We start from the raw sequence: 12,315 nt of genomic DNA on the forward strand, positions 1-12,315 counted from the left end.
GTTAACTAAACTTACTGTAATCATTTCACAATATATTGATATATATAATTTAAATCATTATGTTATACAGTGACATGTCAATTGTATCTCAATAAAACTGGGGGAAAAAAGAAGTATTATAAAAAATAAAAAAAGAACTTACCCAGAGAAGTTTGACCTTTGTCCTGGCTCTTGGGAGGTGACCTCTAAAACCTTTGAATAAAGACTTTGACAGGTCTTTGTCACCAGTTCCTGGAGGTAGGCTGTAAATCCTTGGGATCCTCCAAGTTACAGGAGTGTCTTTGCTATTTGTGGCGGAACCTGACAGTTCATGCTAACAAGGCCACTCAAGATGGAGACCAGTAACACTATTAAGCTGTTGCGTCATCAGCCCATCCCCCAGGGAGGAGGCTGGAGGATGAGGTCAACCAAGTGGCTATGGATTCAATCAGTCACGTCTACTGAATGACACGCCAGTAAAGCTGGACACCAAAGCTCTGATTAGCTGCCTTGGTTGGCACGATCTGTGTGGAGTCACACATCAAAGTGCTGGGGAAGCGATGCGTTCTGACTCCAGGGAGAGAACAGAGGAGGCTTCGTGTCTGCAACACTCCTAGACCTCAATCTCCATGTCTCTTCTTTTGGCTGAGTCTGACTGGTATCCTTTTGCTATAATAAAAATATAACCTTACATATAGTGCTTCTCTGATTTCTGTGAGTCATTCTAGCAAATTATGAATCCGAGAGGATAGTGGGGACTCAACTTTGCAGCCAGTTGGACAAAGTGAAGGTGGAATGGGGACCCCTGAATGATCAGCCAGTGATGAAGTGAGGACAGCACTGTGGAGGCGGTGCCCTTAACCTGGAAGCCTGGCCCGACTTCATGCAGTTGCTGTCAGACGTCACTGCGCTGAGCCCGGCAAATTCACTGCACAGTCCCAATGGAAGGATCCTAAATATGGTCCAAGGACCTTCCTGTTACAATTGTCCAGATTCTTTCATGGACTGCAAGTCACCACAAATAAAAGCCAAAGTTCAGGAATGACCTTAGCAGTCATCATTTCTGTATGACCTTCCAGAGGAAATCATTGGAGAGGAAGGTGAGAAACCAACAGAAAGGAAGCAGAGAGGAAAGAGAAGGGCTCAGGGAGGAATAACCAGTGGTGTGCTGGGACGCAGGCATCTAAGTCAGTGGTATGGGTGTGCAGCACCCACAGGAATTACAGTGAGGTGCCAGGGCAAGGGGTAGCACCTTGATATCACTCTTTTCCCCTAATTAGCTGAGGCTGTATTTCAAATCCATTTTCAAAGTGATCATTCCTTTTTTAAAAATTATTTATTTATTTTTTTGCCGCACAGTAGACTAAGTGACTTCACTTTCACTTTCCACTTTCATGCATTGGAGAAGGAAATGGCAACCCACTCCAGTGTTCTTGCCTGGAGAATCCTAGGGACAGAGGAGCCTGGTGGGAGGCCGCCTATGGGGTCGCAGGGTCGGACACGACTGAAATGACTTAGCAGTAGCAGTAGCAGCATGTGGGATCTTAGTTCCTCAACCAGGGATCGAACCCACATTCTCTGCAGTGGAAGTGCAGATCCTTAACCACTGGACTGCCAGGAAAGTCCCTCAAAGGAGTCATTCCTGAAACCTCGGGATAGGCATACTTTGCCTAGAGCCTCCTTATTGTTAAAGACCTATGGACCTGACATGGTCCTAATGAAGCTCCACCATGTATTACATGTCCTTGGCCAAAATCCTAAATGTGGAAGAAAGGCATGTTTAAGTGCTGCAACAGGAGAGAATCTGTGCCTGTTACTTTCCTTCTACCCAGAGAAAAGAACCACAGATCAGCTTTTCCACAAAAGGAGAGTTTCCCAGATGCCACCCATACTTGGAAGAAGCCAAGGTGAAATACTAATCAAGTCAAACTTTCTTGATATTACTCTATCTTTCCCCAGGAGGGCTGCACTAAAACAAACTCGGACACCTGTGGCCTCTTCCTTCTATGCAAAGTAAAAAGCCAGCAGCAACCCCAAGCTGATAAGATTAATCTAAAGAGAAAATTATGGTGTAATTTCCTATGCTGATACTTTGTAGTTAATTTTAAAAAAAGGTTTCATTTTCCTACTGGTCTGATTTCACAGGAACATTTTACCTGTTTTTGTGAGGCATTTTTTCTCCTGGAAGAGAGGTGCTGATTGGCCCCAAATGACTGACAACCTGGTGTAATGAAAATTTCCAATGTAAACTTATTTTCCCTCAGTTTCAGCAATTTTAAAATCTATATATAGAGATATCTTTATCAGAATTGCATTGTTAGCGTCTCCTGGTAAACTAATTGTCTCACATTGTCAGTGCAAATAGAGATACTATTAATGGGTCTCACCTCCCAGCTGATCCCAGTGCTGGTCTGCTTACTGGTATGTACCAGTCACTTCGTCCATGGACACAAGTGCGATATTACCTTAGCAGAGATCATCAAAACGCTGAACATCCTCACAACGAGAAAGGTGAGTAAGCTATCTGGCACCATCTCTCCAGATGTTCTGGTGATGCTGTGCCTATTTCTTAGACTGAGAAAAGAACACAACAGCTCCAAGAGACTTGGTGGTTGGTGGTAGGATGGTGAGCACTGTGGAGATTTTTCTCCTGGTGTTTTTTTGTTTTTTGTTTTTCCCCCTGAGGGACTATAGGAAGTTTTCTTAGTTTGAGAGGGTCAGAGCTGTTCAGCATGGCTTACCCTGTGCAGTTGAAAGTAACTCACTCTCTTGTTCTCTTGTTCCTGCCTGGGCCAAGAATTCATGCATGGAGCTGCCTGTAGCAGACGTCTTTGCTGCCCCAAAGGTAAGAGCCGTCTTGGGTCTACTTTGGCAGATGGATGACTTGGTGAAGAGAGCCATTCACAAGTGTTTAAACAAATTTAACAGAAAGCAAACAGGCTCAACCTAACTATAATGTATGAAATATTGTCAATGACTGAGAATTCTGATCTTTATTCTCAAATGCATTTTAGTGTTTCTAGTTTCACTTGACTTAGAAGATATATAGTAGAAAGCTTGGGTTTTATAGTCATAATTTAGACCTCAATCAAGGAAAAGCTCTTTAAGATTTTACCCACCCAGGTCTAGTACCGGGAATATAGGAGGCACTCAATTAATGCTGCTGAAGGAGAGAATTTTTCTGGCCCATACATTTCTGAAAAACCAAATACTCTCACAAAAACAGATATTGAGATTACAGGTTGAGAGAGCTTTCATTTTGTCTAAGAGACTTCCTATGGCAACAGAAAATGTATCGCCAGAGCCCCTCCTCTTCCGCAGCCTGGTCACCTAACAGCCCACCAGCTCCGGGCACAGCTGTCCGGAGACCCTCAGCTTTCTCTGTCCTGCAAACTCCCTTCTGGCCAGTCCAGAACCATCCTGTCAGACAGGGGCCAACATATCCCTGCCTCCGGCTGCTCCTGCCAGAGCATCTCACCTTTCCTCCTCCTGCGCCTCACCCCCGCCCCCCGATCTTCAGTGGGAGGAGATAGATTTGACAGCTGATAGTGCATTTTCTCTGACAAACACATGACTACAGCCATATCAATAGCTTTCAGCACATCAGTTCCTGTTTTCATGGAAACACACAAGTGAGAATGAAAAACCCAAAGCTTCAATTTACCAATGGTCTCCTAACCACCTGCTTTCCATGTATACCAGAGGGTAACTTGGCCAGGGCCAGAGCGTAGGCCTGTCCTGCTCGTGAGCAAAACTATTCTTCGGGCCTTTATCCAGACTATCTCATTTTTCATTAAAGATTATTCCAGGAGTCGGAAATATAATAATTATATAATAGCATATAATATAAACATATGTACTGTATAGTACATATTGTATAATTTTATCCTTCAGAATCTCATCCTGTATCAGACATCCTGTAACAGCAGGTTGGAAGGATTTCATATATATGTATATATAAAATTTCATATCTAGTGTATAATACTTTATATATTTCATTTATTAATATTTTATGTATATACCTTATATATAATGCTTTATCTATCTTATTTTAATATTTTATATAGAGAGAAATAAAATAGCCAAGAGTCACTGAGTCATGCTCTGGGTTCTCCAGGGGCTGGCTCACTGCTGAGAGGGTGCTATCAAAGCCAAGGGCAAGGCCCAGCAGAAGCACCGTGAGGCTGGAAGGGAGACAGCTGGTGGCTTTAGCCCCAGCTCTGTTATTAACTATGTGGCCTTTGACAAGCCTCTACACCTCTCTGTGCCTCAGTTTCTACATCTGAAGATATGAAAGCAATTTTGAAAGTTGGTTGGAATCCAACTCTTGAGTTAGTGGAAAATGTTACTATATAACTCTTGATTAAAGGCAAAAACTGGTTGTAGAGAAGCAATCATTCTGAGAGAGAGGGGCCAGGGGTTTGAAATCATCAACTCTCCATGACTGCAAGCCCAGGGCAACCCCACTCTGGGCTGCTCTAGAAGACAGCCAATCCTCTCCCCAGCCGAGGTGCAGGTCAGTTCCCACTACCTTCCTTCACTCTTACCTATCTCACGCCTTCCTGAACTGCTTCCTATTCCTCCTGGATTAACAATCTCGTTTTTTCCATTCTCTTTTCCTCAAAGACTCAGCACTGCTTACTTACCTTTCAAGATACTTCAGAACAAAGAAAGGTTATTTTCAAAACCCACAAGGGTGCTATATGGGAGGAAAAGTTACTTTCTTGTGTTCTCAAAAATATCTTTCCAAAATCGAGCATATTAATTTTAGTGCTTTTAGAGAACCAGAGGTCCATTATGCTCAAGTTAGGTGACATCCTGCTCTTGGCAGATGCTGGAACAATGTGCTTATCTAAATGCTGGATTCTGCAAGCAGTGTTCCCGGTGTCTCTGAAGTAAGGTGAGCAAGGTAGAAAGCAAGCAAGCTGGCAGGTCTAAGAAGGACTTCTTTGGTGGACTATTAGTTGGAGGCATTTTCTACTACCAAAAGGTGCAAAAGTCCAGAATTTTTCAGAGAGCTCTATGCCAAACACCAAATCTTTTTTCAAAAGTGAAAGCAGAGGACTTTTTTTTTCACATATAGCACTGGCTGATTAAATTTGTGCATAAGTGGAGATAACGGATACAATACATATAGGACAGATCTGTCTGTCCCGAAGAGAAGCTAGTCAAGACCCTAGTTAGAACTCGGGCCGAAACCCTGCACAGAAGTCTCCCAAGTGGTGTGCGAAAGATATACTCAAGGCCGTGAAAGCTGGATAAGCAGATGAAAATACAGGCAGTCCAGAGTGTCATCCTATTGCTATAATCCCAATGGAACTACAACATTAAGGCCTTTAACTAAAACTGCCTTTAGAATTTCTTCTCTTAAAGGTTTTCCATTTGATTCAAACTCTTTTCTATACTTATCCTAATCATCTTTAGAAATCGTTTGAAAGTTCTTTAGAAGATGTTTTCTCAAAACCTAGGCAGTGTAAGTTCTAAGTCCCTAGTCAAAGTAGTCAAAGTTTTAGAAAAGTCTCATTAGATTCTGATGGAAAAATAAGCAAAGGATCTCTTCCCCTTTTGACATTCTTGAACCTCACTGTTCTGTCCCCAACAACACAGGCATCTGCCTCCAACTGCATACACAGCTGGTGTCTGTCTTCTTGGCCTCATCACCTCTGTTCACCCACAACGCTCCACAGAGATACGGTGATTTATGGGAGGTTTCTTGACTCCCAGAGCCCAGAGACACTGGTGCTATTCTTAAACTTTCAATTAGAGTCAGGACCCAGGAGGGTTCACGGCTGTTCATTATATACATGTCCTTCTAAAGGCCCTGACCATGGGCCATCAAGCTCCACAGTGCAGAGAGGAAGCTTTTGTAGTCTGGGATTCTGGTGCCTCGGTCTGGGTCAAGGTTTTCCTGGAAAAACCCTAAAAAAATCAACAGCACTTCTGGAACTCAGCCTGAAAAAATAAGAGATAAATTCAAAGATCTATACAGATGACTTGCTGCTACTGTACTGCTATAAGTAAAAACAATGCAAAGGTAGGGGATTGATCAGCTGTGGCACAAATATGCCCTACGTTCCTCCACAGCTCTCAATCTCATGTTCTAAAATACTACTGAATGATTTAAGGAATTGCTAGTACTATATGTTAAGCAAGAGGTTAGAAAAGAATATCACTAGTTGGTCCCTATTGAAAAAAAAAAAGTATTAAAAAGAATCTGGACATATAGTTACCGAAATTGTAATAGTAGTTCTCTCTGGCTGATCGTTAATGAAAAAAAATCCATTTTTGTTGACTGCATATAACCTTTATAGTGAACAGCCTTGATAATCAAAAAATATGGGAGAACCAAAAAAGCTGTTTGGACAGAGCTCCTCATATAAATCCCCTGGAGATCCTGTGAACGCAGATTCATTTAGTGGGTCCAGAGGGAGGACTGAGATTCTGCATCTCAACAGGTTCCCAGGTAATGTCCTTGTTGCTGCTTCATGAACCTCACTTTGAGTGGCAAGGGATGAGAACAGGTCCTGGCAGAGGCTGAAAACAGGTTTATCTGAGCTGGATTGGGCTCAAGCTTAAGACACACCATCCAGGCTCCATGACTCTGTCCTACAGGAGAATGAGAAGACACACCAGGCCTGACCCGGCTGAGACATATTCCCTCTCCCAGGTTCATAAAAAGAGAAGAACCATGGGGCCAGACTCACGTCAGAGCTGCCAGCATTCCAAAGAGGTTCTGACCCTGCACATTCAAGGCCAAAGGCCCCTTAGAGAAACTCCGTCCAAGGCCCAGCACTCTCTCAGAAGCTGCCCCTCATCTTCCCAGGCCCACCACCTGGGGCACCTGGCCCTGATCCAGGAACTCACCTCCAGCTGTGTGGGGACATGTCTGTCTCCTCACACTGCTACCTTCCAGGAGGAGGGCTAAATGGGAGAGTGCTGAGGCTAAAGCAGCACTGTCCAGGCCTAAGGATGGACATTCATTTTCTCAATAAGCATGTGGGATTTTCAGAGAAACCTAGATTCAAAAACTATAAATTATAGAAGTTAAGAGCAGATTCTGATTATGAGCTCATGTACCTAAGATTCCCTCCACAGAGAGAACAGCTTGCATGGGGTAAAGAAATAGACATGGGCTGTAGACGGGTAACCCTGCATTCAAACCCCACTCTCTCATTAACTTAGTTGAGTGACTTGCTTCAGGTACCCTTTCGATAAAACCCTCCGATGGAAAAGACATTGGGAGGTTTCGGTAAAAGCCTACTGTATTTGCAAGTAACTGGGAGAGGCTGTTTACTGTGCAGCCTCCATTCACATGGCAGGAATACCTGAATAGCTGGACCACAGGTGAGCAAACTCATCTTCTCCACTTGTCCCCCTGGAAAGAAGAAATCAAAAGGCAATCTCTCTCTCCAGTGTTCAAAATCGAGCTGGCCAATGGCTATCTGTAGCATTTCTCTTTCTAGAACACAACTGAGAAGGAAACCTTCTGCAGGGTTGGAATTGAGCTTAGGCGTATCTACAGGAGCCACACGTGCTTGAACAAATTCCTGGGCGGACTTGACAGGAATCTCAACAGCTTGGCAAGCAAGGTAAGCTGTGCTATGGCAACAGCCTGCCTTCCAATGGATGGCAGTACTACTTCTTAAAATATTCCTCCTTATGACCAGCAGTACACTTTTAATCAGCTTGTTCATTCATTCGACAAATTCTATTTGTTGAGACTCTGTGAGTGTTGCTTTAGGTACTGTTCTAGGCACTGGGGATACATTTCCTGCTCTCACAGAATGTTGTAATGGGTCAGTGAGAAAGGAAAACAAGCATACAGCATGATGTCCAGTAGTGATAAGTGCTATGAAGAAAAATAAAGGGGTAAAGAACATAGGGGTCAAGAGGGAGAGGGCTGATTTAGTAGCTGGAGACATCATCTAAGCAGATATTTGAATTAAGCAAGAGAGTTGGCCACATCGCTAACTTGGAAGGAACATTCCAGGCAGAGGGAACAGCTGTACAAAGGCCCTAAGGTAGAAATGAACTTCATGTATTCAAAGATCAACAGGAGGGCCAATGTGGCTGGATCTGAGTAAGTGAGGGGCTTTTAGGCGGAGACCACACAGGGCCTATGGATTCTGCCCCACGCATGGTGGGAAACTCCCACAGGGTTCTGAGCAGGGCAGAGACCACCACCTGATTTATGTGATTTTAAATGATCATTCTGGCTACTGTGTGGTAAACAGACTGAGTAGGGGTAAGCACAGAAGTAAGATGGCTTGTTGGGAAGCAACCACAGTACTCCAGCTGCAGATGATGGTGGGTGTTGCAGAGTAAGAGTGGCAGACATTGTTGGATTTTGGCTATGATCAAAAATCGAGCCAGAAGGACTTGCTGACAGATCTATGGTGCGGGGTAATGGAAAGAGTAGAAGATGGCCTCCTGGTTCCTAACCTGGGCCCCTTGGTGGATGGTTGGTGCTGTTTACAGATATGGAAGTCTAGGGGTGATCAAGGCTAGAGGCTGTGAAGATACTGACAGGACTGTTGAAAAAGTCTGAAGCTTAAGGGAGAGGTCAGAACTTATGGTATTAAGTGAAGAGTTCTCAGAAAGATCTTTAAGTCACAGACCTGAATGACACAGAGAAAGGACAAGATCCAAGGACTGAGCCCAGAGGCACTCATATTGGAGTCAGGAAGAGGAGGGACCAGCACGAGACCGAGTAGTAGCCAGTGAAGTAGGAGGAAATCAAAGAGTGTGTGGTATCCCAGAAGGCAAGTGAGGAAACTCTTTTAAGGAGGAGGCAGTGTGTCAAATGTACCGAAAGATCAAGTAAGATGAACACTAAGAATGGTCATTGAACTCGGCGTGATGGAGGTTACTGATGGTGCTGACACAGATTGAGATGTGGGAATGAAAGTCTGAGGAGAGTGGGTTCCACAGAGACCAGGTGTGGGGAGGAGTGAAAAGAAAGTGGTACTGAGTATGAAAAACTGCTTTAGGGTATTTTTCTATAGGGTTGCAGAGAAACAGAACAATAGCTGAAGGCAGGTATGAAGTGAAGGAAGTTCTTTTAGATGAGGTCTATATGGAGCATGTCAATATACCAGTGGGAATGACCTAGTAAGAGGGGAGAACTGATGATGTAGGAAAAGTGGCAGAGCCAAGAGCGGATGTTACCTAATGCCAAGTAGAGGAACTGGGGACGTTCATCCTCTGTCTGGGCACGCTGCTTTATTTATAAGGTAACAGAACAGGGAGGAGATATTACACTCATTGTCTCTTTTGACCCTCCTAATGATCTTTAGTAGGCACTACTGTTGCCATTTTATACAAGGAGGAAACTGAAACTTTTATAAACTAAGTAGTTTGTCTTAAGCAATGCAATTAATAAACTGGTAGAGCTAAGATTCAAACTGAAGCAGTGGCCAGGTGGTAGGCAGCAGGAATCCTTCCCAACTGAAGTGCTGCCAACCTGTTATGTTGCTGTTTAATGGGCAGGATGGCAAATGGACTGAATCTGTCTCTCAGTAGTCCAGGAGGCCACACAAAAGGCCCAAGATGGCAGTGGGCAGGTCTGAGCCTCCACATCCCTGTTATGCCCCTGAGCAGCACCTAGCTGTGACACACCTGTCCAGGGATGGCCACACCCTGAAGGCAGACGGTTACGGATTTACAGTGGCCATTTCTGGAATGTAAGTAGCATGCACGAAAAACAGCTAAACCCTGTTAGCCTAGCAGCAGAGTCAAGCCAGACTGGCAGCCTTGGTTTGATCACCGTTCAAGTGGCAAGTGCAAGCACAGGCTTGACCTGGGTAGACTGGCACAAGCAAGATTCAAATACTTAGCAATGCAAGCTAATGAAATATTTTTTTTGTAGACCTGTTCTGTGAATGAAGCCAAGACGAGCACAAGTACGCTGAAAGACCTCTTGGAAAGGCTAAAGACGATTATGAAGGAGAAATACTCAAAGTGTTGAAGCTGAATATTTTAATTTATGAGTTTTTAATAGCCTTATTTTAAACATATTTATATATTTATAACTCATCATAAAATAAAGTATATGCAGAATCTGACGCATTATGTCACTTTAATGGCATAGGCTATATTTGCTTGCCAACTGTTGGGGAAACCAATTTACTGAAGAGACCAAAATTGATGTGAGAGTCAAAAAGGAAACACTACTTCCCTCTCAAGTTTCCTCACTGGGGACATAACGCATGGTATGATTAAAGAATACAAGGCCACACAAGATGTAAATGATAATTAAAAGAGCTTGCAGATTAAGTCCACAAGTCACATTGATTATCGAAAAATTCTGAACTGAAAAGGTGTCAACTGGATGTTTAGAACGTTCTTCTCCTATTGGCACAAGGGTTGTTATATTTAGTCCACGAGCATGGGGGTGGGAGGAATAATTCTAGCACACTACACGGCACTACAGTAAACAAGAGTTAAAGTCCTAATAATGTAAATTCTTTTGATTCTCAAGTCTTAGAACCAACCAATAGACAAAGCATGGAAGACTTAATTATGCTTACAGAACAGACTGTAAATGCTATCAAACTGACAACATAAAAATAAGCTGAAAATGATTAAGAGGTAAAGAGCAAAAGAGCAAAAAAAGAAAAGAAGAGAAAAAAAAGCAAAAGAAGAGAAAGAAAAGTGGGGGGCACCAATACCCCCCACTCAGGGAGAGGTCAGCAATATTGTCAAAGGTTGATGGAACATGAACAAGTCAAATATTTATTCAAAAGTGCAAAAGTAACAGAAGAGGTAAAAATAGCTTACTATAAAAATTTGGAAAGGGTAGTATAAATAAGGCAGACTCTCACTTTTCAATGGAGAAACCAACACAAAATATCATGAGTTGATGAACATTGTAGTTGGAGAAGGGTACATGAAGTTTGGTTGCATTACTCTGCTTTTACATGTTTGAAAGTTTTTACAATGAAAAGTCTGTGTGTGGGGGGGACAATAGTGAGTAAATCAAGAAATCCTTGGAATTATAATGGTAACCACCAGAGAAACTTAGAAAAAGGGGGGAAGCTGGATTGTTGAGGATGGGACTTGAAATAAGGAACAGTGAAAGGGCAGGAGATTCTTGGCTTTCTACTTGAAGTCTGTGTGTATGACCATGTGCACAAGTAAGAAAATGCTTTTAAAAGTTTAAAAGTTAGGGGACTTCCCTGGCAGTCCAATGGTTAAGATCCTGCACTGCCAGCGCACGGGGTTTGAGTTTGGTCAGGGTACTAAGATCCCACATGCCGTGAGGTGCAGCCAAAAGGTTAAAACAAATTAAATCAAAGTTTAGAAGTTAAAGCACTAAAATTAAAAAGACAGCAACAAACACTGGTGCAGATGTGAAAAAACTGAACTACCACACATTGCTGGTATGATCGGAAAGTGGTACAGCCATTCTGGAAAACAGTATGGCAATTCTTCAAAAGATTAAACATAGCTACCATATACTCCAATAGTTCTAATCCTAGGTATCTACACCAAGAGAACTGAAAACATGCCCACACAAAAATCTCTACACAAATGTTCACAGCAGCATTATTCATTTATAGCAAAAAAGTAGAAACACCACAACTGTCAATCAACTGATGAATGGATAAACGAAATATGGTATAGCCAAACAAATATTACTTGGCAGTAAAAAGAAAAGTATTGGCATATGCTACGATATGGATGAAGCCTGGAAACACTATGCTAATTCAAAGGAGCCAGACACAAATGCCACATATGGTATGATTTCATTTATAAGAAATGCCCAGAAGAGGTAAGTCCACAGAGGCAAAAAGTAAGAATACTGGTTGCTAGAGGCTGAGGGGATGAAGGAAGATCAAATGACTGCTAACAGATACAGGCTTTCTTTTGAGAGTAATGAAAATGCTTTGATATTAGATAGTCATAATGGCTGTACAACTCTGTGAAACTACTAAAACCCACTAAATTATATACTTAAAAGGATGAATTTTACAGTATGTGACATATCTCAATAAAGTTGCTATTTTAAGCAATTAAAGGGCAAAAACCAAATGTCAAGTCATTGAAATTTGCCTTTAAAGACATGTCTGCAAGAATATGGATCTAGTAACAGTGAATGAGCATTCTCTTTTCATTCTTGCTCACACACATATGACAAAAATTAATACTAGTACTAAAATTATACCAAAACATGTAACATCTTTTTAACCCTTTCAAAATAAGGGAACAAATCAAAAGCTTAAAGTCTCACCCTGACCACAGCCAGTTTCACCCTGCCCACATAAAATACCAGCATGCCAAGGGCAACAAGTAACTAAGAGAGTCATGGAGCCTTCTAAGGCCACAGTGAAAACT

General features: G+C 42.5%; 1 protein-coding gene across 1 annotated transcript; it reads left to right on the forward strand.

Moving 5' to 3' along the window:
• Nucleotides 1-2,297: 2,297 nt before the first annotated feature.
• Nucleotides 2,298-9,949, forward strand: IL4 (interleukin 4). The gene is given in 4 exon segments (NM_001290959.1): nt 2,298-2,490; nt 2,777-2,824; nt 7,443-7,568; nt 9,848-9,949. Coding segments are annotated over 4 exon segments (408 nt in total). The 5' UTR covers nt 2,298-2,355; the 3' UTR covers nt 9,947-9,949.
• The last annotated feature ends 2,366 nt before the right edge of the window (nt 9,950-12,315 follow it).

This window comes from Bubalus bubalis, chromosome 9 (assembly GCF_019923935.1).
Source record: "Bubalus bubalis isolate 160015118507 breed Murrah chromosome 9, NDDB_SH_1, whole genome shotgun sequence".
In the NCBI taxonomy this organism is placed as follows: domain Eukaryota; kingdom Metazoa; phylum Chordata; class Mammalia; order Artiodactyla; family Bovidae; genus Bubalus; species Bubalus bubalis.